We start from the raw sequence: 25,449 nt of genomic DNA, 5'->3' as shown, positions 1-25,449 counted from the left end.
AGGTAGGCCCAGGACCATTCTTTCAAGTGACTTCATGACCACAGACCACAGTGTGAGTCACAGGTCTGTTGTCAGTAAAGGCCAGTGATTTTGGGCTTTTTTGGGGACGGGAATGATAGTGGAGCATTTGAAGCAGCAGGGAACTTCGCACAGTTCCAGAGATCTGTTAAAGATCTGTGTAAAGATGGGAGCCAGTTTGCCAGCACATACTTTTAGACAGGCAGGTGAAATATCGTCTGGTCCTGAAGCTTTCCTAGATTTCTGTTTTCTGAAGATCGGTTCACATCCTCTACACAGACTATAAGCGCAGGTAGAATGGTGGGGGAGGGAGGGAGGTTGCAGGGGTGGTAGGTGAATGTGTGAAGTGCAGATCAGAGCGGGTGCTGGGTGTCAGTCTGGCCTTTTCGAATCGGTAGTAAAGCACATTCAGATCGTCAGTCAGTTGTTGATTCTCCACAGACTGTGAGGGTGGTGTCTCGTACTTGATGTTCCTCAGACAAGTCCATACTGATGCCGGATCGTTGGCTGAAAAATCCTTGTTTGTGCAGTTGAGATGTAGTTCATCCATTTTGTTGGGAAGGGATCAGAGATTTGCTAGATGGATACTAGGGAGCGCTGTTCGTGCACCGGCACGCTTCCCTCTTTTCCGTGCGAGCGTGCGTTTGACTAGGACCGCTGCCCCTCTGACTAGAACATCCAACAAAGTGTCTGAATAATCAAAAACTGGAAAAAAATAAATTGTCCAGTGTGTGTTGCCTTATGTCCAGTAGTTTATCTCTGGTAAAACTGATCGTAAGAGAATGACTAAACACAGAAGAAACAAAAACAGTAAAAGAATGGGAGCATTCCACACCACAGCAGCCATGCACGGCACCATCTTGAACAGGACAATTATGATAATTATAATGTATATGTAATTATAATAATGAGAAACTTATTTGCGATAATGTGAAACGTTCTCGAAATAATGACTTATTTTCTCATTATAATGAGAAACATTCTCGAAATAATTCTAGCGAGTAGCGACATCTGTTGGTCAAAGCCATGCTAGAACCCCTAAAGTGTATAATCTGTCATTACTACAGATAAATTATTTGTATGTAGTGTATGTAGTCTTTCGTTATTTTGTAGCACCTACCAACAAGTTACTTTGTCAGACAATGATAGTTCATGGCTTCAAACAGATATAGAGGAATATATTTCAACAAAAATCGCATGCATTTTATGAAGAAATGAAAGCCAATACACATACAGTGGGGCAAATCGTCGTGGCCTAATGGTTAGAGAGTCAGACTCGTAATCCAAAGGTTGTGGGTTCGAGTCTCGGGCCGGCAGGGATTGTAGGTGGGGGGAGTGAATATACAGCGCTCTCTCCACCCTCAATACCACGACTGAGGTGCCCTTGAGCAAGGCACCGAACCCCCAACTGCTCCCCGGGCGCCGCAGCATAAATGGCTGCCCACTGCTCCGGGTGTGTGTTCACTACTGTGTGTGTGCATGTCGGATGGGTTAAATGCAGAGCACGAATTCTGAGTATGGGTCACCATACTTGGCAGTATGTCACTTCACTTAAATAAGTATTTGATACACTGTCGATTTTTCAAGTTTTCCCACTTACAAAGAATGGAGAGATCTGTAATTTTCATCGTAGGTCAACCTCAACTGTGAGAGACAAAATATAAAAACAAAATCCAGAAAATCACATTGTATGATTTTTAAATAATTAACTTCCCTTTTATTGCATGAACTAAGTATTTGATCACCTACCAACCAGCAATAATTCTGGCTCTCACAGACCTGTTAGTTTGTTTTTAAGAAGCCTTCCTATCCTCCACTCATTACCTGTATTAAAAACATCTGTTCACACACTCAATCAATCAGACTCCAACCTCTCCACTATGGGCAAGACCAAAGAGCTAAGGACACTAGGGACAAAATTGTAGACCTGCACAAGGCTGGGATGGGCTACAGGACAATAGGCAAACAGCTTGGTGAGAAGCTGGGACCACATTCTCAACGGTTACGATTAGTAACACACTACACAGTCATGGATTAAAATCCTGCAGCGGGCGCAAGGTCCCCCTGCTCAAGCCAGCACATGTCCAGGCCCGTCTGAAGTTTGCCAAAGACCATCTGGATGATCCAGCGGAGGCATGGGAGAAGGTCATGTGGGGGACCTTTTCTGCAAAGGGGACAGGACGACTGCACCGTATTGAGGGGAGGATGATGGGGCCATGTATCGTGAGATTTTGGGCAACAACCTCCTTCCCTCAGTAAGAGCATTGAAGATGGGTCGTGGCTGGGTCTTCCAGCATGACAATGACCCCAAACACACAGCAAGGGCAATTAGGAGTGGCTCCGTAAGAAGCATTTCAAAATCCCTGCTGCAATGTGTGCAAACCTGGTCAAGAACTACAGGAAACGTCTGACCTCTGTAATTGTAAACAAAGTTTTCGGTACCAAATATTAAGTTCTATTTTTCTATTGTATCAAATACTTATTTCATGCAATAAAATGGAAATGAATTATTCAAAAATCATCCAATGTGATTTCCAGGATATTTTTTTTTTTTTTTTATATTCTGTCTCTCACAGTTGAAGTGTACCTACGATGGAAATTACAGATCTCTCCATTCTTTGTAAGTGGGAAAACTTGAAAAATCGGCAGTGTATCAAATACTTATTTGCCCCACTGTATAAACTTAATTAATAGATGTTCATTTTGATGTTTTGCTAGTTTTATTAGCTGTCACTTTCATGCATCACGTGCATAGGCTCGCGATGTATAGTAGCCCAATCTCATCTGGCTAGCACAAAGTGTTGTTTGTTACCACGGCAACCGCTTGGTCTTCAGCATCTGCTTTTTGCAGGACGTGGGCGTGAAAAATGCTAAATGTGGCTTAAAGTGTAATGACACATTCAGGATACAGTGTTATTGATCATGCATACAGGCAAGCATAAGAGCCCAGAATTTGAATGCAACACCCAAAGTTGCACGTTAAGTGTTTTCCTATAGAAAATGCATAAGTGTTGCTGTTTTACATTTACATTTAGTCTTTTAGCAGACGCTTTTATCCAAAGAGACTTACAAATGAGGACAATGGAAGCAATAAAAATGAGCAAATGATATGCAAGTGCTATAACAAATCTCAGTTAGCTCAACGCAGTACACGTAGGAAGACGTTTTTTTTATTATATAATGAATAAAAAGAAAACAGAATAGAAAAATAATAGAGCAAGCTAGTGTTAGAGGCATTTTTTTAAAGAATAGAATTAGAATAGAGAGAGCTAGAGTTAGAGGGTCAAATAAAGATGGAAGAGATAGCCGATTCTTGAAGATGGCTAAGGACTCAGCTGCTCGGATTGAGTTGGCTAGGTCATTCCACCAGGAGGGAACATTTAATTTAAAAGTCTGTTTGCGTTGCATTCATATTTTGGGTCCACCTGAATGCCTGTATACAGTATGCATGATCATTAAGTTGTGTACTGAATTTGGTTCTATCTGTCTTTGTACTTCTAGCCATGATAAGCATTTTTCACGTTAAGCATTTGTCCTGCAAGAAGCGGGACGCTGAAGGCCAAACGGTAGCCGTTGTAACGCCAACAACAACGCTTTGTGCTTTTGAAATGAGATGCTTACTGTATGAATGTATGCATGAAAGTGACAGCTAATAAAACTAATAAATCATCAAAATAAACACATTAAGTTTATATGTGTAATGGTTTTAATTTCTTCATAAAATGCCTGGATTTCTAAACTGAAATATTAGTCTGGAATGTTTGAAGCCATGATCTGGCAGAGGAACTTTGGTAATTGCCACACAATTCTAAGACTACATGCAGATAATTTATCTGAAATCGTTATTTAATGACTTTAGATTACAGAACAAAGCAATGTTTGTGGTGTTCCTGCATGGCTTTGACCATGTTGCTAGCGTGCCGCCACTCTTGCGTTGCACATGCATGGATTAAGTCATTATTTCAAGGAAGTTTCTCAATATTTATAGAAAAGTCTTTATTTTGAGAGAGCTTCTCAATATCGTTTTAGTCATTTAGCAGATGCTTTTATCCAAAGCGACTTACAAATGAGGACAATGGAAGCAATCAAAACCAACAAAAGAGCAACAATATGCAATCGCTATGAAGTCTCGATTATCTGAGTATATACATAATACTACAAAATAAATCATATCAGGGTTATTACAGTTAAATAAGAGACAAACCATGCAAAAAAAAAAGTTACTTGAAATAAAATAAATGTTAACTAGCTAAAATTATATTTTGTTTTGTAATTTTCTTTCAGTGGCAAAGGAAAGTTCTTTCAGTTTCTCATTTTTATTTAGTTTAACTTGAAATTTTAAAGTAACTAAAACAAAAAAAAAAACTAAATAATAATAAGGATAATTAACAATGACGTACTAAAATATGAATATGTATATCAGGGTTATTATGGTTGACTAAAACTAAACCCATTAAAAAAATAATAATTTTGTTTCTTAAAATACATATAAGATAAGTCATAAATATGAGAAGCTTTCTCATTATTATGACTTGAAATCATATTTTTTTTCTCAGCTGTGGCAGAAACAGGCTTCCATACTTGTGTGCATGTCAATCAGAGAGAGAGAGAGAGAGAGAGAGAGAGAAAACCCTCTCTAAAAATGCCTTCAGGGCTTAAAGGATTAATTATTGTAAAATGTATTTTTTTTTCCTGTGATCAAAGCTGAATTTTCAGTAAATTATAAAATAGTCCTGATGAGAAGAGACCTATTAAACATAAAAAAAAAAGTAATAATAACGTTTTTGACTGGGAGTTTAGGTGTAAAAGAAAAAGAAAAAAAGGCTTGCTCACTGAATAGTGTGAAATACTACATTTTACTGTACTGTTATTCTAGATGTTTTCTAACCACATTAATGCATTCATTACAATCAGTCACACTAGCAACGCACATTAGCAAAAACAAACTAAGAATGAGTCATTATTGTACAGTTTGTCTGAAAATCGTTAAGCCTGTGGATTCTTTGCATCATGCTAAATCTGTGGATTCCGATTTTGTATGAACCATCAGGCAGCCGTTTTGAAATCGGTCATAAAATTGCAATATCTTTTGACTAATTTGACAACAATTGAAAAATCGACAGCGTATCCCAGAACTACCTGAGAAATTTGAACACAGCGCCACCTAGTGTTCCTGAGATATAAATATTTTTGCAAAAACGCTGATAACCTTTTGAAAACGTAGTAATTTTAATACATTTTTTGTACCCTGGGTTATGCTTGGCCCCGAGTTGCTGGACGTATAAGTATATTTTGAACTTGATTCAATTAATGTTTTTTTTTTTTTTTTATATATATTATTGGTAATCATTTTATTCATTCAGTGTTAAACTTATTAACTTTTTACACACGAAAGAGGTATTTTGTTTGGGTTGTTCAAATAATTACAAGTGTTTAAAATCAAAACATTTTTGTCTATTGGTGGAATATCTGTACGTAATAATATGTTTGGGGGGGGGGGTTTCTACTGTTTTATGTTTGTCAAGACGTGCTACTCATAGCACGTCTTGACGCCCCCCCCCCCCCCCAAGGGTCATGAAGCACTATATTTTTCTGAGATATTAATGTTTTCACTGCCACCAAAAACTCATTGCCAAGGTCAATATTTGGCGTTTATCATCACACTGGCAGATATATTGTTAGATCAGTTACCATGACTTCATATAGTAAACGATGTATGCATGTTACCTGCCTCAAGATGCAATTACTGTTCTCTCTTATAGGCTCTTACGTTTGTGGAGTATGTGGCAAAAAGTACAAGTACTACAACTGCTTTCAGACGCACGTCCGAGCACACACAGGTGCGTCCTGCTCTTAACTAATGAATCTGGATGGGTTGGTTATAATATCTGTAGGGTTGAGAGTCATGAACCAGTTCATGTTCACAATTGCGAATAAAGTTGATTTAGCTGCATTGTGACAGGGCACTTTGAAATAATATGAAGACAAACACAAATGCCTTTCCATATCATTGTCTTGGTTAAATGTAACAACAAACATCAGATTCAGAAACAAATGACTCTTATGAGCCCGTTAACGAATCCTTGTGTTCTAAGGCTCATGAACCTTAAATAAGTGTTTCAAGGCACTTTCCACAAATAGGATACAAATTGGTCACCCATTATTAAAACTAGAATATTACACTGTTGCCACTGTACTTTTCCCCACATTTCAGAAAATATGAGTTTAGTTACTTCCTGAATCAATAAAATAGTTTCTTTTTATTAAATATTGTTAATGAATGATGCTGTATGTTTTGTTATTTGTTTTTTTTAGATTGACACAAATTGCAAATTTATATTTGTAGTAATAATATGAAACCTCATATAAAATTCAAATATAATAAAACTAGTCAAATTATATGTAGTTGGATCATATTACATTTCAGTTTACAATTTCTGAAGGTTGAGCACTGAGCATTTGTTGAAATAAGGAAAAATAAAACAAACAAACAAACAGATAGATAGATAGATAGACATTCAAATTAGTGTTCTGAAATAATAACTGATATAGTACATAAAGGGGATGTATTATCATGCAGTGCATACAGTCGTGGTCAGAATTGTTGGTACACTTGATAAATATGATCAAAGAAGGCTGTGGAAATAAATCTGCATTGTTAATCCTTTTGATCTATTATTTAATCTAACCTTTCATTGGAGAATAAGAATTTAAAATTGGGGGAAATATCATTATGGAATAAATGTTTTTCTCTAATCCACATTGGACACAATTAACGGTACCCTTTTATTCAATACTTTTTGGAACCTCCATTTGCCAAAATAGTATAGGAGTTTTCTCCTATAATGCCTGATGAGGTTACAGAACACCTGCCAAGAGATCAGAGACCATTCCTTCGTCCAGAATCTCTCCAGACCCTTTAGATTCCCAGCTCCATGACGGTGCTTCTTCTCTTCAGTTCACCTCACTCATTTTCTACAGAGTTCAGGTCAGAGGACTGGAATGGCCAGCAGAAGCTTGGTTTTGTGCTCAGTGACCCATTTTTGTGTTGTTTTTAAGGTTTGTTTTTGCATTATTGTCCGGTTGGAAGATCCAAACATGGCCCATTATAAGATTTCTAACAGAGTCAGTCACTTATTTGTTTTTTTTTTATCTGTTGGTATTTGATAGAATCCATGATGCCATGTGTCTAAACAAGATGTTCAGGATCTCCAGCAGAAATATAGGCCCACAATATCAAAAATACAGCAGTATATTTATTTGTACACATGGGGTACTTTTTATCCCTGTGTTCACCAAACCCATCTTGAGTGTTTCATGCTAAAAATCTAAATTTTTAGTTACATCTGACCATAGAAGCCAGTCCCATTTGAAGTTCCAGTCGTGTCTGACAACTGAATATGTAACAATAATGTAGCACGTTTGATAATTTTTTAAAAAGGTTTTCTAACCCTGAAACTTAACCTTTTTCTGCAATTCTCCAGCTGTAATCTTTGGAGAGTCTTTGGCCACTCAAACTCTCCTTCTCACCGTGCATTAGGATGATATAGAGACACGTCCTCTTCCAGGCACATTCATAACATTTTCTGTTGATTGGAAATTCTTAATTATTGCCCTGATGGTGGAAATGGGAATTTTCACTGCTCTAGCTCTTTTCTTAAAGCCAATTTCTAATTTGTGAAGCTCAATTATCTTTTGCTGCATATCAGGAATATACTCTTTGGTTTGTCTCATTATGATGGGGGATTAATTTGGAATTTGGTCTTTTTTTGTTTTCCCTCCTATTTATATTTCTGTGAAACCGAATGCCATGGCTGGATAATTTCATGTTCATAATTACGCTGGTATGCTCAAAATTGTGAACGAGAATGGAATATATTTCAGATATATTTTACTCATAAGGGGTACCAGTAATTGTGCCCAACATGTATTTGACAATTATTTACCAACAATTCTGACCACGTGTAAAACTATTCCAGTTTTTTTTTTCATGTTTTTGTAATTGATGCTTTTATTCTGTTAGAATGCATTTAATTGTTTAAAAATGACTTTGAAAACATTTATAAATGCCTATTCCTGTTTAATATAAATGCTGTACAATTCAGACTATCTGTTCATCAGAGAATCCTCCATGTGCAAAATTTAACAGCAAATGCAATGTAACATTTTAAGATTTTCAGTTGTAATTTTATCTCATGCTTTCTGCAGCACATCTCCTTTGTGTTATTAGCTTGTAAAGTGCTTTTCACAGACCTTACAGACATTCTGCCAATTTGAACCCTTTCTTTTTATTTACTGGTGTTAGGGATGTTCTCTACCTAAAGGGTAGCAGCATCTGTCTCATTGATAAAAATTTGACATCAAAATGTGCTATAAATTGCAATTGTACTTATTGCTCTCATAGATTAAAACAAACAAACAAAAAACAGTGATTTACAATACAATGTTATGCTTTTTGGTTCTTACATTTGTTAATAGAAGCATGAATTTCTTTCAGTAACATCAAAATATATTTTCAAAAACTTTTGAATGGAAGTGTAATAATTGATGGGTGATGAATGCTTCCTTAAAAGTGCTGAGCTGAAATGAAATCATTGGACTGAAATCCAAATTCTAACCAAAATCATCAAATTTGACAATTTTCTTTACCAGTTTATATATTTGTGTGTATTTTTTGTGGTTTCTTGCTGTTCAGAGACTGAGGCTGCTGCTTCTGGAGAAGGAGCATCTCTGGCAATCAATAGTGAGTAGCGTTTATTCATGGGAAGTATTCATGTTTATTCTGGAATTTTCTAAATAAAGTGGGTAAAGCTGACCCAAGTTCTTCCCAACAGCCCATCACATAATGATATCTTAAGTTTCTGTTCATACAAGTCTTTGTTTTCTAATCTAGGTTCTTTTCGCTATACATGTGACGTATGTGGGAAAAAATACAAGTACTACAGCTGTTTTCAGGAGCACCGAGACCTCCACGCAGTTGATGGTGAGGATGCGTATTAACTTGATTTGTAATATCCAAACACAATCCTTTCCACAAATAGGGTACAAATTGGTCTCCCTTTACCTTTTTTATTTTTTATTTTTTTTATGGGCACAATTGATTTTTTTGTGTGTGTGTGTGTGTGCGTGTTAAACTAATAATGTGTACTAGATAAAACATTAAAACATTAGAAATATTATGTTCAGCCTTTCCCCCATTAAAAAAAAAAAAAAGAAATACATTATTGTTTCTCGGATCAAGCAAATGTTTTTCTGTTTTATTTTTAAGCATTTTATATTCAGTTTGATCTCCAACATACCACATTGTGGACATACAGTGGTGTGAAAAAGTGTTGGCCCCCTTCCTGACTTTTTAATTTTTTTGCATGTTTGTCACACTTTAATGTTTCAGATCATCAAACAAATTTAAATATTAATCAAAGATAACACAAGTAAACACAACATGCAGTTTTTAAATTTAAGGGTTTTTTTATGAAAACAAAATCCAAACCCACATGGCCCTGTGTGAAAAAGCCCCCCCCCCCCCCCCCCACCGGTTTATCACCCCTGAGTTCAGTTTCTCTAGCCACACCCAGGCCTGATTACTGCCACACCTGTTCGCAATCAAGAAATCCCTTAAATAAGACCTGCCTTACAAAGTGAAGTAGACCAAAAGATCCTTAAAAGCTAGACATCATGTTGAGATCCAAAGAAATTCAGGAACAAATGAGAAAGTAATTGAGATCTATCAGTCTGGAAAAGGTTATAAAGCCATTTCTAAAGCTTTGGGACTCCAGCAAACCACAGTGAGAGCCATTATCCACAAATGGAGAAAACATGGAACAGTGGTGAACCTTCCCAGGAGTGGCCGGCTGACCAAAATTACTCCGAGCGCAGCGACGACTCATCCAAGAGGTCACAAATGACCCCACAACAACATCTAAAGAACTGCAGGCCTCACTTGCCTCAGTTAAGGTCAGTGTTCATGACTCCATCATAAGAAAGAGACTGGGCAAAAATGGCATGCATGGCAGAGTTCCAAGACGAAAACCGCTGCTGTGCAGAAAGAACATAAAGGCTCGTCTCAGTTTTGCCAGAAAAGATCTTGATGATCCCCAAGACTTTTGGGAAAATACTCTGTGGACTGATGAGACAGAAGTTGAACTTTTTGGAAGGCGTGTGTCCCATTACATCTGGCGTAAAAGTAACACAGCATTTCAGAAAAAGAACATCATACCAACAGTAAAATATGGTGGTGGTAGTGTGATGGTCTGGGGCTGTTTTGCTGCTTCAGGACCTGGAAGACTTGCTGTGATAAATGGAACCATGAATTCGGCTGTCTACCAAAAAATCCTGAAGGACAATGACCGGCCAGCTGTTCGTGACCTCAAGCTGAAGCGAACTTGGGTTCTGCAGCAGGACAATGATCCAAAACACACCAGCAAATACACCTCTGAATGGCTGAAGAAAAACAAAATGAAGACTTTGGAGTGGCCTAGTCAAAGTCCTGACCTGAATCCTATTGAGATGCTGTGGCATGACCTTAAAAAGGCGGATCATGCTCGAAAACCCTCCAATGTGGCTGAATTACAACAATTCTGCCAAGATGAATGGGCCAAAATTCCTCCACAGCGCTGTAACGGACTCATTGCAAGTTATCGCAAACGCTTGATTGCAGTTGTTGCTGCTAAGGGTGGCCCAACCAGTTATTAGGTTTAGGGGGCAAGCCCTTTTTCACACAGGGCCATGTGGGTTTGGATTTTGTTTTCCCTTCATAAAAAAACCCTTCATTTAAAAACTGCTTGTTGTTTACTTGTGTTATCTTTGATTAATATTTAAATTTGTTTGATGATCTGAAACATTAAAGTGTGACAAACATGCAAAAAAATTAAAAATCAGGAAGGGGGCCAACACTTTTTCACACCACTGTACTACATTTTCTGAAGTTTGAGCACTGATCATTTGTTGAAAAAGGAAAAAAACTAAAAAGTTTCAGGTCCTATCTTATACAATATCTGTGGGGAAAAAAACTGCCTTGATTTAAAGGAGAAAATATGAAGTAAGCACTTTTTACATTGTAAGTAGATCTTTGACCAAAACCTTCATAATGAACAGTGATTAAAATGGCAATTTGCTTGATCTTAATCCTGCAAAACATTTTCCACATAAAAGCTGATGATAAATATGTAAAAACATCCTGACATTTATTTCTAATCATAAAGGACAACTTGACGTTTGTTCTTTTATTTTATTTCACAAATGAAGGATGGGTTGTAACTCCAGCAGCAATAAAATATTTTCATGAAATATAATTTTTAAGATGGAGTTTGAGGAGAAATTGATACATTATAAAAGCATCATCTCACCCTTCACTTCTTCTTTGTAAATACTCTTCCACTATTTGTAATGACCAAATACTAGTTTTTAACATTGCTAACACCACTGACATGAAATCATTATTAAGACCCACACTGGGAGAAAAAGGCTACCTTACCTTCACTAATCTTGCATCCTGTTGTTGTGTTGTCCAGATCCATATGATCATGTGATACCAGTAGAAGACCTTAAAGAGGAGACTGAATCCTACCAGAAAATGGGACCAAGTAAGAGTTTTTAAAATGGATTCCTTTGTTATTGGTCACTTTGTTGCTTTAGTAGCTGACTTTACAGGACCTCCATCCTGGGGCCTGTTCTTCGTACCTCGCTTAAAGGGGTCATCGGATGCCCAATTTCCACAAGTTGATATGATTCTTTAGGGTCTTAATGAAAAGTCTATAACATAGTTTGGTTAAAATTTCTCAATAGTAGTGTCTAAAACACACTTTTTACCCTGTCAAAATCAGCTCTGCCGTAATCAACCCGTTTTTTGCATGTTGCTTTAAATGCTAATGAGCTCTGCTCACCCTGCCCCTCTCTTCTGTGGGGTGACGAGCCGTGCTCTGAGAGACTGTTTACTTTAGCTGTGAAACTTGCTAATTAGCACGCTATTAGGAATAACAATTGCAGAGATTCATAGAAAAAAACCCTTATACTCACTTCTGCTGTAAGTGAAGCTGGATCACGAATGATTTGCGCAAACATAGACGCATTTAGGTAGATCGGGGGCGCATTCCCTTCACAAACAAAAGTAATCCACTGCGTCTTCAGTGGCTCAGATGTCAGGAGTAAATGACAGCTGCTATGTTCATTATTACATCCAACAAGAAAACACCTCAATCGCTATAGAAACGTCTCTGCTCCGGCGTCGAAACAATGGCGGTCGGACTGTTACATTAGGGACGGTCTAAGGTAAGACGTGTCGATCAACAATCGTGGGTGCGACCTTTGTCTGTGTGACGTGAAGCTGAGAATGGCCTGATTTGAAAAAGGGGATATTATTTTTAGGGATTAAATAAAACCACTGGGTTTTTATCATCGATGTGTGCTGGCAGTGTGTGTACATATTTATGTTCAAACAACATCTAAAAGTGACTTTAGCATCCGATGACACCTTTAATACATCTGAGATGATTTGAAAGATGCCAGATCTTCTAATCGTGATAACTGATTTCTGGCTAATTTGGTTCTTCAAACGCATTTGCGGATTTGATTAAAATATCTGTATTAAGTTTGTATTAAATCTAAGATTATGGCGCATTCTTGTGTTCCCCCGAAAAGGGCAGATGAATCAATACTCGAAACCACGATCAGCAGTGCATCGATTGGCTGGTGGAAAGACAGCAATGTAATGACACCATATAATTAAAGACACCTGATGGAAAAACTTGACACATTTCTGGACTTTTATAAGGAAACAGCCAAGCGAACAAAATTACACAAATGGTAAAATAGATAAAAGAAATGTGCACTCTTTATTTTATTATTTTTTTTAGCCTACATTATTCCCAATTATTTATATTCATGATTTCTAGCATTTGTACAGGCTTTACGATTTTATTTTAATGTAGTAATTAGCAATTGATTTAATTTTTATCTTTGAAGCAGATTTGTTACATGCCAGCATTAACTAAAATTTCTTAAGGGTCAAGATCATGTTAGCTGCATCTCTTGCACTCCATCAAGCCACTCCCATAATATGTCACCACTCAAATGAATGCACGACTCAGATTAACTGTATAGCATGTGTGTAAGAATCCAATGCAATTATAAAGTAATTATTTTATCATGAATATATATTTCAATGAGTAAAACTGGCCGTTTCTAATAGACTACACAACATTATTATATTATTTTTCGATAAATTTTTCAATTGGTTGATTTAAATTACTGTCCCTGGTTCAGTAGGGTAATCTTGTAATAAAGTAGCAGTGGCTGGGACAGATGTTAAGTATCAATTCTGCTTAAAAAGATGCAATCTAATCCTGTTGACATGAAATTAGCCTGTTGCTATGACAGCAACTCCGGGATGAGCTTTGAAGAACCAACCAATCCAAGATCAAACAAAATTGTCAACAATCAAATCCATCTAACTGAGTTAGCGACGTACGAAGAACGGACCCCAGGAGTGATGACTCCTGAATAGGGATGGGTGATAAACAATATCACATTGAGATCGCGGTTAAAGTGTATGTCAATACGATGATAAGCTCAAGCATCAGTCAGTGTCCTGAGACACGCTTAGGACTACAGATGCCCATAGGCTGGACAAGCCTGAAATAAATGTTTTTTTTAGAGCTACTTAAGCATAAGAAGCGGCATTTTTGTGGCAGTTTTTATTGCTTTTATGAAGCATGATTTAAATGAGCTTAGCAACCAATTTATTTATATTTTAAGATTTCCTCATTCAGGTAGATAGGATTTGGTCTTGGATGCCTGAAATAGCCAGTAGCCCCTCACTGCAGAACAAAGATCCAGGGGGTGGGGTTGGATCCACATCTAGGGGGTGGAGATTGGTAGGTTTAGGGGTGGAGATGGGTAGGTTTAGGGTTGGGGATGGGTGGGTTTAGGTATCAGGGGGTGGAGACGGGTAGGTTCAGGTATATGTAAGGTGGGAGGAGTTGGATCTAGATCCAACCACGCCCTCTGGATCTTGTGTTCTGCAGTGAGGACCATCTCGAGCTGCCCAGAGCCATTTCAATTATGACCATCAGGGAACAGACTCTCATTTAAAGGGAATTTGATTTAGTTTACTACACAAACTCAAACACACGGGATGCTTATGGTGTTTTAAGTATCTGAGGACATGAACTCACAAACTTCATCTCCAGAGCTGCCCTGAGAGTCACTTCATCAGATTTACACCATTTCATTTGAGAAAAGCATCAAATGCACACTGAAATTAACAATCTTGACCACAAAGTGTCAACGTAAAAGTGTGGTTTAATGTGAAGAAATTATGAAATAAATTCTTGTTGTATACTGAATAATAATTATAATATTAGGAATAGCATACAGCCAATATTTTTTTCATCCATATTTTAATTTAATTGTTTATATATAATTTTAAATGTATTGATGTGCTGTCTTATTTGATTAAAAAAATATACTTTATATTTTAATTTGATTTCAAAAGACTTATTTATTATGTTCAAGTTTTATTAAACCATTTCTTTAGACGCCATTTTTAATGATAAATATGTATTAAATCATAAAACACAGAATCTTGAATGAATGAATGAATGAATGAATGAATGAATAATTGAATGAAAAATAAATAAGCAATCAAGCAAACAAATACAGGATTTAGAGAAAAAATAAATTGATTTCATGGGGCTGTAAATTAAAAGGTAACTTATGTGGAGTTTAATTGTGAATAAACAATGTTTAACAAGCATGTGCAAAGCATTTCCTTTCCGATTATTGGTTAATAAATATCGTGATGAATATTGACATTGCATGACATGAAAAAAAAGTGATTATTTTCGTTGTTGTTTTTTTTTGTTTTTTTCCTCGTGTCATCCAGCCCTACTTCTGAAGGCCAAAAAGAATCATACAAATTAATTGGAAAATACCGCTTAAGCCCCAGTGTACATATAACCAGGCCATGGCACAATTATGGTCAGATTATCTGTCTTTGTGGTCATACTCTTGTTGTGTGGTTGCAAATGAGAGCACAAGTGCACAAGTGATTAGAGGACAGTCATGGCAAACTCTGTTTATTTCTGTCTTTGTTGGACATTAACACTGATCAAAATGACACTGATCGCAAGTTACATGCATGTCAGGATGTACACCAGTATGGTCAGAGCTCAAGCACAGTAAAATAAACACTGTGAACATGTGACGTTAGGGCACAGAAATGTATGTTCTGTATAAAAACTACAACGTTTTCTGCAACTAATCTGACAACTATCTTTTAGCCCCTTTATATTTCCTGATGTTACTAGCTTACCTGAAATCACCTTTCTGAAAGTTCTTCTCAACTTCAATAGTGTGCATGGCTTCCAGCAGCCAGCAATTTACTCAATTTGCGCTTGCCTGTGCTTGCCTTTTGTCAAAACAAATTTTAGCATCATTAACATGTTCTTAAAGGAGTATGAATATACATCAACATATTCTTCTAGTTGTTCCTCATTATCTCATATGAGTTGTCATAATGTTTGAGAAGTTTGGAAAGGCTAACTATTTGATCTGCCTTTAATGGTTTGTGTGTAAACGGTTTCTTTTTATTTCTTGTGATCATTTGTTCTCCTTCCCCCAGGCCATCTTCTGTGGCTCCCTGTACAACCTATACCGGCCTTAGCAAATGTTTTTATTGCATGGAGGATCTATTGATCGTTCTGTCCACTCTTATAGGCACTTTTCAGTGAATTTAGTTTACTAACAATACAGATGTGTCCAAAAAAATTCAGGGAGTAAAGAAAATGGAAACAGTGTTATATAATAACAAAACAAAGTAGAAAAGTCACAGTAAAAAATACTTTATTTCAGAGAAATATATTTCCAATCTGAGTATAACAATAAACATAAACCATGCAGCTAATAGTGGAAACAATTGCACAAATTGTCGTCTTCAACAAAAATACAAAGAGTGTAAATTATTCACAAACTACACACAAAATGAGTGAGAAATATACAGAGTGCAACAGAAAAAAGTGCAAATGATCTTTATGAACTATATAAGAATTATTTACATAATATACATAATAATGGATCGATCAGCTGGCTGCACTCTGCGTCGGAATCGATTTTACCGGGACATCACCTAGCGACGCGAAGACATAAATCCCAGTGCTTTGTCCGATATATACCGCTGTTTCATCCTTGCTTTTGGTTTATTTTATGTCAAAGTACTCTGTCGTGAGTTTTTCTGTGCTTTTTCAGTGTTCTCTCATGTAAATGTTATTTTGCGTTTGTTTTCATGCACGGACGACAGAATTTACTTTCACTTTGCGCTTGTTCACATTTGAAAAGAAACTTGCTAAATGGTGGTTCAAAAGCCCATGTTTATTGGTTGAATATGGGACAGTTTGAACCAATCTTGGGGGTGGGACTAAGTATCAACAATCATTCCTTTTTGGCTCAGAGGAGCGAAATGGTTTCTTCTGATGAATCAATGTTGTCAAAATGTGATGACGTAATCACGTACACTACGGAGCCTCTGAATATCCGATTGAGATCTCCAAAAAGCAGATAATCTCTGCTATTCAGATAGGATTAGTAATTCAAAAGTTATTAAACATTTAAAAACAATAGTTATTTTTAGCCATGGGCGGTTGTCTCAGTCTTTGAGGGTTAAATGCAAAGTTGACTGCAAGGAAGACATTGGGTAGGAAAAGGTGCACAAGCAACAGGGATAACCGCAAGCTTGAGAATACGTCAAGGAAAGCAGATTCAAGCACTTGGGAGAGCTTCACAAGCAGTGCACTGAAGCTGGAGTCAGTGCATCAAGAGTCACCACACTCAGACGTCTTCAGGAAAGGGCTACCAAGCCACTTCTGAAACAGAAACAGCGTCAGAAGCATCTAGCTGTTGCTCAGTCGTCCAAAGTCCTCTTTTCAGATAAAAGTTAATTTTGCTTTTCATTTGGAAATCAAAGTCTGGAGGAAGACTGGAAAGTCAGTGATGATTTGGGTGCCGTGTCATCTGCTGGTGTTGGTCCACTGTGTTTAATCAAGTCCAAAGTCAATGCAGCCGTCTACCAGGAGATTTTGGAGTACTTTATGCTTCCAACTTTTCTGTTTTGCAAACACTTTTTTTTAATTGATCTTAGGAAATATTCTAATATTTTGAGATAATGAATCTAGAATATATGAAAGTTTCACTTTTTGAAATAAGTTACCCAAAAAAAACAAAGTATGGTCAAACAAAGATGCATCTGCATCTGAATTGCTCTGTGGATCAACAAACTCAGGCCTGGGAAGATTTTGGTACAGGTTTTTTGGACTTTGAAGTTTGAAGCGTGAGGTTTATTTACTTTAGCCTCTTGTATCTTCAAAGTTTTGAGCTTTCCATTTACCACCCTCAATTGCGCAGTTAGCATACGTGTGTCCGATGCCTTAAAATGCTGGCAGCGGACAGCATGAAACACAAAATTAAGACTCATCGAGAGCATCCGACTTATGTTCAAAAGCCACTTGAATTTTTCCCCAAAAAAACTTGATCTATGTCATGGGCAGCAAACTAGTTTTGTATAAGCCACTACAGCAACAGCGAAAGCACAACTGGCTTCTTACAAAATTGCATATCGCATGGCAAAATGCAAGAAATTTCATTGCAGAAGAGTTGATTCTTCCCACTGCCATAGATATGGTGTCATGTCATATTGCAAATGACATTGAGGAACAGCTCATTGAGAAAATTAGAGTCTACAAGGCCACTGATAGCAACAAGGAGTTTGTATATGTGTCTGTTTAGTGTATGTGCGATTTTGTTGATTTCAAGTCACTGAATGAGGATTTACTGTTTTGCAAATGCATCCCAAAAAGAGCAACGGCTGATGATCTTTTTAAAATTATAGATTCGTACTTGACAGAGGCTGGGATTAAATGGGAGGACTGCTTGGGAATTTGTATGGATGCCACACAGACAATGGCAGGGGAAACGAGGAGAATTACAGGCGCTCATCAAGACAGTAACACCCTAAGCACAGTGGATGCACTGCATTATATAGTCATGGCCAAAAATATCGGCACCCTTGGTAAATATGATCAAAGGCGGCTGTGAAAATTAATCTGCATTGTTGATCCTTTTGATCTTTTATTTAAAAAATTCACAAAAATCTAACCTTTCATTGGATAATAAGAATTTAAAATGGGGGGAAATATAATTATGAAATAAATGTTTTTCTCTAATACACACTGGCCACAATTAACGGCACCTTTTTGTTCAATACTTTTTTGAAACCTCCATTTGCCAGTTTAACAGCTTTAAATATTCTCCTGTAATGCCTGATGAGTTTAGAGAACACCTGCGATCAGAGACCATTCCTTCATCCAGAATCACTCCAGACCCTTTCGATTCCCAGCTCCATGTTGGTGCTTCTTCTCTTCAGTTCACCCCACTCATTTTCTACACAGTTCAGGTGCGAGGACTGGAATAGCCGTAGCAGAAGCTTGGTTTTGTGCTCAGTGACCCATTTTAGTGTTGTTTTTGAGGTTTGTGTTTGGGTTATTGTACAGTTGGAAGATCCAAACATGGCCCATTATAAGATTTCTAACAAGATTTCTAACAGAGTCAGTCACTTTTTTTTATCTGTTGGTATTTGATAGAATCCATTATGTCATGTGTCTAAACAAGATGTCCAGGACCTCCAGGAGAAATATAGGCCCACAACATCAAAAATACAGCAGTATATTTCATTGTACACATGTGTTCTCCAAACCCATCTTGAGTGTTTGCTGCTGAAAAAAAATAACCATAGAAACCAGTCCCAATTGAAGTTCCAGTCGTGTCTGACAACTGAATATGCTGGAGTTTGTTTTTGGATGAGCTAGGAGAATTTTTCTTGAAACCCTCCCAAACAACATGTGGTGCTGTTTGACCTTTTTTTTTTTTTTTTTTTTTTTTTAAGGATTTCTGACCCCAAGACTCAACTATTTTCTGCAATTCTCCAGCTGTGCTCCTTAGAGAGTCTTTAGCCACTCAAACTCTCCTTCTCACCGTGCATTAGGATGATATAGACACACGTCCTCTTCCAGGCGCTTTCAAAACATTTTCTGTTGATTTGGAAATTCTTAATTATTGCTCTGATGGTGGAAATGGGAATTTTCACTGCTTCAGCTCCTTTCTTAAAGCCAGTTCACTAATTTGTGAAGCTCAATTATCTTTTGCTGCACATCAGAAATATATTCTTTGTTTTTTCTCATTGTGATGGATGATTAAGAGAATTTGGGCTTTGTTTTCCCTCCTATTTATATTTCTGTGAAACAGGAAGCCATGGCTGGATAATTTAATGTTCATAATCACCCTGGAGTGCTCAATTTTGAATATGAATGGGAATATATTTCAGATATACTTTATTCATAATAAATTCTAGGGGTACTAGTAATTGTGTCCTATGTGTATTTGAGAAAAAAAAAAAAACATTTTTTTATTTCATAATGATATTTGCCCCATTTTAAATTATTATTCTCCAATGATAGCTTATATTTTTGTGTTTTTTTTTTTTTTTTTAATAAAAGATTAAACGGTTTAACATTTATTTTCATAGCCGCCTTTGATCATATTTACGAAGGGTTCCAACAATTCTGACCACATGTGTATTATGACCATTTCAGTCTACAGTTTTATTCTGACTTGTCTGTGGAAGTTTTAGGTAGACGATGAGAGATGTATCGGGGCTTCGCTTATCCAGCTCAATGACGAATCACATCTTGATTCGTCTGTTGACAGTATACAGAGTTCCTATTATTCATTATTTGCTGTTGTGCTGAAAAACTGAGTTGATTTTTTTGTTCCCTAATATATATATGCAGTGACTTTATTGTATTAATATATTTTGTTCACTTATTATATTTCATATTTTTTATTTTTTTAATTTATTTTCAATAATTTTCAAACACAGCTCAAGAAAACAATCTTTTTCTTTAGATTCTTGAAGACTGCGTGAGCTGGAAATTGCTGCCGACATTATTTCAGAACGGTGACGTATTTCCAACTGAAACGGAATATTGAGTAAAGGGCAGGGATTTATTTTTGCACTCCTCCTCTCATCTCTCTCTCTCGCAGCAAACTAACGGTTGGGGAGCGTGGAAAAAATATTTGGCCCAAGCCATCATACCGATGTCATCAGAGAAGGAGTGGTATTCCATAGCAGAAGCAAATTAGCAGATTTTGATTAAAGATTACAAAGACAACCTTTTTTTTTTTTTTCTGTCAGTGGATTAACTTCATTGTTGGATCACTTAAACTCATTACTTGGAATGTCAAAGGGATTGGCCATGTAATAAAAAGGGAAAAAAAATAATGACACGCTTGAAAAAACAAAAACCTGACATAGCACCTCCTATTCACAAAATAAAAGAGGTACTGCCAATTTATTCCCTTTTATTTTGGAATATTCAGAAGCAGATCCTGAGGGGAGATTTATTACAGGCTAAGTTCTTAAACATTATATAACTATTCTCAATGTGTATGCCCCAAATTACGATTTACTTAATTTTATATCACGGTTGATTTTATTGTTTAACTATCACTGTAAAGGATTGGGTTTTCTTTCTGGTTACTTTCATTGCAAATTGAATGCTTCTTAGGACACATCCTTTTCTACAAATGCATAGAACCCCTGGTCGTCCAGTGTTCTTAATAATTTATGCATAGACACTGGCTTGATTGACATATGGTGCCAGCTGAATCCCAAAGTGTGAGACTATACTTAGTTCACACCCTCATAATTTATATTCTAGGCTTGACTATTTTTTTATTTTATTTTTATCCCTAGACTGTTTCTACATGCAGTTCACAAGTCTATTCGTTTGCTTACTCATCATTTGAAGAATCAGAATAACAATTGCTCAGTTAATATAAGGAATGTGAGTGGGGATGTTTCAAGTGATCCTTGGATTATTAATAGTACGTACTGAGATTTTTATAAATCCCTTTACAGCTGAGAAGCGACGGACTTGAACATTGAAGCCTATCTAAATGACATTTCTTTACCATTTATCGCAGAGGAGGACAGCTCTAGTTTAAATGTACCATTCACAACAGAGGAAGTATGGACAGCGATTCAGGCCGAACTGGAAGTATCTTGGGCCCAGATAGTTTTCCACTGGAATTTTTTAAAGAAATTCTGGCTGAAAATCTGTCAAATTGTTATGCCCACTATTAATAATATTTGGAAAGGTGAAATTCCACCTTCCTGGAGATATACTTCTGTTAGTCTGCTTTTAAAAAAGATACAAAAAAAAACCTTTGGATTGTTAATCTTACAGGCCCATTAGTCTTAATGTGGACTCCAAAAGTGTTGGCCCGCAGGCTTGAAACTGTATTTCTTAAAATTCTAAATTTAGATCAGGCAGGTTTTGTGAAGTCTAGAAATGGAATAGATAATGTATGCTGTATTCTTAATGCCATACATTACTTTAATATTCCTAAAACCCAGCAATGATTGTGTCTTTGAGGGGAAAAAACAAAATCACACAATGAAAGACTGTTTGGTAAGTTAGAAAAAATTGGGGTTGGTTCCAATTTTATTAGTAACCATTCAGTGACCAGAGTCTATGTGAACGGCTATAAAATTAATTTAGGAAAATCTGTCTCTTGGCCTTTTAATATTCCCTACAATCTGGCTATACAATCCCCTTTTCAGGTTTCAGAGAGAGGTCTTAAATATTTAGGTATTTTTATTATTTTTATCTGATTTGAATAACTTGTTTGAGACCAGTAATTACCCTCTAAATAAAAAAATTAAAAATAGAAAGATTTGAAATAGTGAACCTCTATGCCAACTTCTCTTCTTGGGAGAGTCAGTGTTATTAAAATTAATTTTGTTCCTCGATTAAATTATTGGTTACACTGAACTCTCACATATACTGCTGTATTTGGAATAATAAGCAACAGAGAGTTAGCCACACTAAACTTTGTAAACCAAAAGCTTTGGGAGGTCTTTCCTCGCCTAACTTACAATTCTATTACTGATCTGCTCAACTCAAAATGATGATAAATTGGTTCGTGAACAAGCATGATTCTATATGGACTGATCTTGAATCTTTATCTTATTACCTCAGAAGACTCTATTCCTTCCCATTTATCAACAGTGTAGACCAGATACATCCCCTTATTGATAATGTGCAACATTACTGGCTTTGGGAAACTTCTTTCTTTCAAATATTGCTCCAGTTATCTCTGTCCAGTGGTCTTGGATTTGAACACAGATTTTCCAGTTCAGATTAGGAGTTTTGGCCTGTTGGAATGGAACTTTAAGGGTATATCTTGTTAAAGTCATTTGAACAACTTCAAGTACAGTATAACATTTTCCTCTGTTGATTTGTATTTTATTTTTTTCCAATATCTTCAAATTTGGCATTTTAAGGAAATCTGATCTGTTTAAATTGATCAGAATTGGAAGCAGTCTTGGAGGAAGATTACTGCTAATTCTTTTAAAGGGATTATTTCAAAGTTTTATGCTGTATTGCTCCACTCTGACACTTCAGCATGATTCTCTGAAACCATTGTGGGAACAAAATTTGGGGGTATCATTCAGTCTGGCACCATAGGACGGAGATTTATAATGGAATTTTTCCAAAGTGTACCTCAATTTGTCTACATTATTATTATTTTTTTTTTTCCCCCAAAGGATCTGTTTTACATCTGGTCACCTTCTTAGAATGTTCTCTAGTTGCTCAGATCTTTGTTTTAAATGCAAGACATTCAAGGGCACACTTTTTAATTTATTTTGTGATCACATTCAGCCATTCTGGACAGGAGTTAATTCTGTGATCAACTGGTAAACAATGCATATTATCCCTTCATGTTATTTACAGAACCACACGCCTGGAAATGTTTTTGATGTGGAAACTTTTATTAAAATCCTTGTATTTCTGGCCAAAAAAAATCACAATTTCATTTAAAAAATGGAATTAAGATTTATTAATTTTCACAATTCTTCCAGGTCTAAAAATCACACTTTTAAAATTAGGCTACTTCATATATCCATGTTTTTTTTCCAAGAAAGCAGGAACCCTGGTTATTCAAAGGAAAAAGTAATATTGCTGAGGGTTGAATTTAAAAAGAAATATCTTGATTGGTTATGCTTATTTGAATGCTTATTTTGTCTTTCTTTGAATCATGCCCCCTTGGTTGAGAACTACTGGCTTTAATAAATAGTTCACCAAAAAATAACAATTCACTGTAAAACAATTTCAGACCTCCCCAACTCAAATTTTTCTAGTGACTGATTACATCAATTTTTCTGTTGGCCCAATTGGATTTCTGCTAACTGAATTATATAGATTGTGGCAACAGTCTGTTAACATTGGCTCAATGCGAAATATGTTGAATGCCAATGTCAAAAACACCATTCAATTAAATTAATGGAGAGGTTACTTCACCCAGTGTTTAGAGTAATTTCAAATGATCCCTACCATTCTCAGGTACTTTGACCTCATGAAACTACATCTTGCACGTCAAATGTTAGCCAAAAAAACTCATAAGAGGTACTTTGAGGTTGAAATTCTGTTGCTAATTACCCTCATGTCGTTCCACGTCAATAAGACCGTTGTTTCATCAAAAAATTCATCATCGAATTTCATCAAAAATATCTTAATTTGTTTTCTGAAGATGAACAAGGGTCTTACGGGTTTGGAACGACATGAGGGTAAGTAATGAATGACAGAATTTTCATGTTTGGGTAAACTATCCCTTTAAGTCCTTGTTATACTCCAGCATGAGTGCAACTGCAGTTGCATACTATTTCAAGAATTCCCATTTTCATTACAGTTGTGTGGTTCTCCAATGGCTCTGTACTCTGTTAAAAAAAACATAAAAAAATCTTTGGGAGGTCTTTCCTAGCTTAACTTGCAATTCTATTATCACAGACGATATATATCGCACACCCCTACTGAGAGATCATTACAGGCTAAACGGGTTATAAACGCCAACATGACACCAGTAAAGGCGTGAATTCACTGTTATTCTGCAAAATATAATGTAGTGCATGAAACATTACTTAAATACAAAACTCAGTATACTCACCATAACTTTAAGGATAGAAAATCCGTCTGTAAATGATGCTCTGTCGCCCTTTGCTATCGGCTCCACTCTCTCGCTCTCCCGTGCACAGGAATTTGAATTCACTACAGCTACGGTTTCTCTCAGGTGCATGCATACACGTGTTTTTTGCTGCAAAGCATGTTCGGCCAACACAGATTTTTCACTTCTGCTTGATAGATTAGCTGAGCATAATTTAATATGTTCGGTGAATGTATATTTTTAAATTTAACTTAAGACCTTCAGCTAAAATTACTACAATGCATTTTTTTTGTTTGGGGAGAATTATTGGGAAGCAATTTGTTGAGTCGATATTTATTTGTCAGTTCCCACAATTTTTCAAAATGTAAATTGTTTACAGTGTTGTCATGTCATTACCTACCTAAATACATTTCTCTAAAGGGATTTCACCCCTTCCAATTGGATCTAGATTTGAATTGTAAGGACACACATGTTTGGAACAACATGAGTGAGTCATGAAGACAGAATGGTTCATTTTTGGGGGTACTGTCACTTTAAGAAACAGAAATGTGCTACTGATAAATCATTATGGTTCAAGTGGAATAATGAATCTCTGAAGTATTGCATTTATCAGCACTAATATGTTTTTGACTTATAACTTTGTTGGTTAATTACTGTATTTTGTGTTCTGTAGAAACGGGAAGTTACACGTGTGAGTATTGTGGAAAACAGTACAAATACTTCAACCCCTATCAGGAACATGTGGCTCTTCACGCTCCAATGAGTAAGTCCTCACTTCATTACCTGTATGTTGTGTTGTTTATGGTAGTTTTCTTCTAATAGATGAATAGAAGCATGTAGAAGTTATAGATTCGACACAAACAGTAAAGGAAGCTCTAATCATTAAATATGGAGATGGTGGAAGCTTGTTCACAAAACTACTATGCAACTTAATATACCAAGATCATAATTTCTGTTGTAAAACTACCCAATCTGTCTATAAACCATACAGGATCTCAAATTGTTATTGCGCTCTGCTGAGGTGTTCGCTGTAAAATCTTTCTTATTATCTTCGTCCTTCGTCTCTCCTCATTTATCTCTTAGTCCTGCATTGAGGATATGCAGAGGAGTTTGACATTGAAAGCTATTTAAAGTATGGTGAAAATATAGAAATGGGTCAGAGAGTCTGTAGCGATGCTACCAGAATTAAATTTCAATTTGTTTCAAAATGACTGATTATTCTAAATGAGCTGTAAAATTTTTAGAGAGTCGTGGTTTTGCAGGGAACTGTGAGATGGTTGACTAGTAATAAAACATGTTTTTAATGATTAATTGTGGACGCCTATGATTAATTGTCAATGAGACATGTTGGATGATTAATCATTTGCTTTAGAGACATTT

General features: G+C 36.3%; 1 protein-coding gene across 1 annotated transcript in view; it reads left to right on the top strand.

Moving 5' to 3' along the window:
• Positions 1–25,449, top strand: part of LOC306870303 (zinc finger protein 618-like) — a 61,521-nt gene that overhangs the window by 23,198 nt on the left and 12,874 nt on the right. The window contains exons 4-8 of the mRNA XM_079417492.1: positions 5,781–5,858; positions 8,714–8,761; positions 8,912–9,001; positions 11,529–11,600; positions 24,743–24,832. Of these exons, the coding sequence (XP_079273618.1) occupies positions 5,781–5,858; positions 8,714–8,761; positions 8,912–9,001; positions 11,529–11,600; positions 24,743–24,832 (378 nt within the window). The remainder of the gene's footprint in view (positions 1–5,780; positions 5,859–8,713; positions 8,762–8,911; positions 9,002–11,528; positions 11,601–24,742; positions 24,833–25,449) is intronic.

This window comes from Barbus barbus (genome assembly GCF_936440315.1).
Source record: "Barbus barbus genome assembly, chromosome: 5".
NCBI lineage: Eukaryota > Metazoa > Chordata > Actinopteri > Cypriniformes > Cyprinidae > Barbus > Barbus barbus.
Note: the sequence above shows the minus strand (reverse complement) of the source record. Positions and strands in the feature narration are given on the sequence as shown.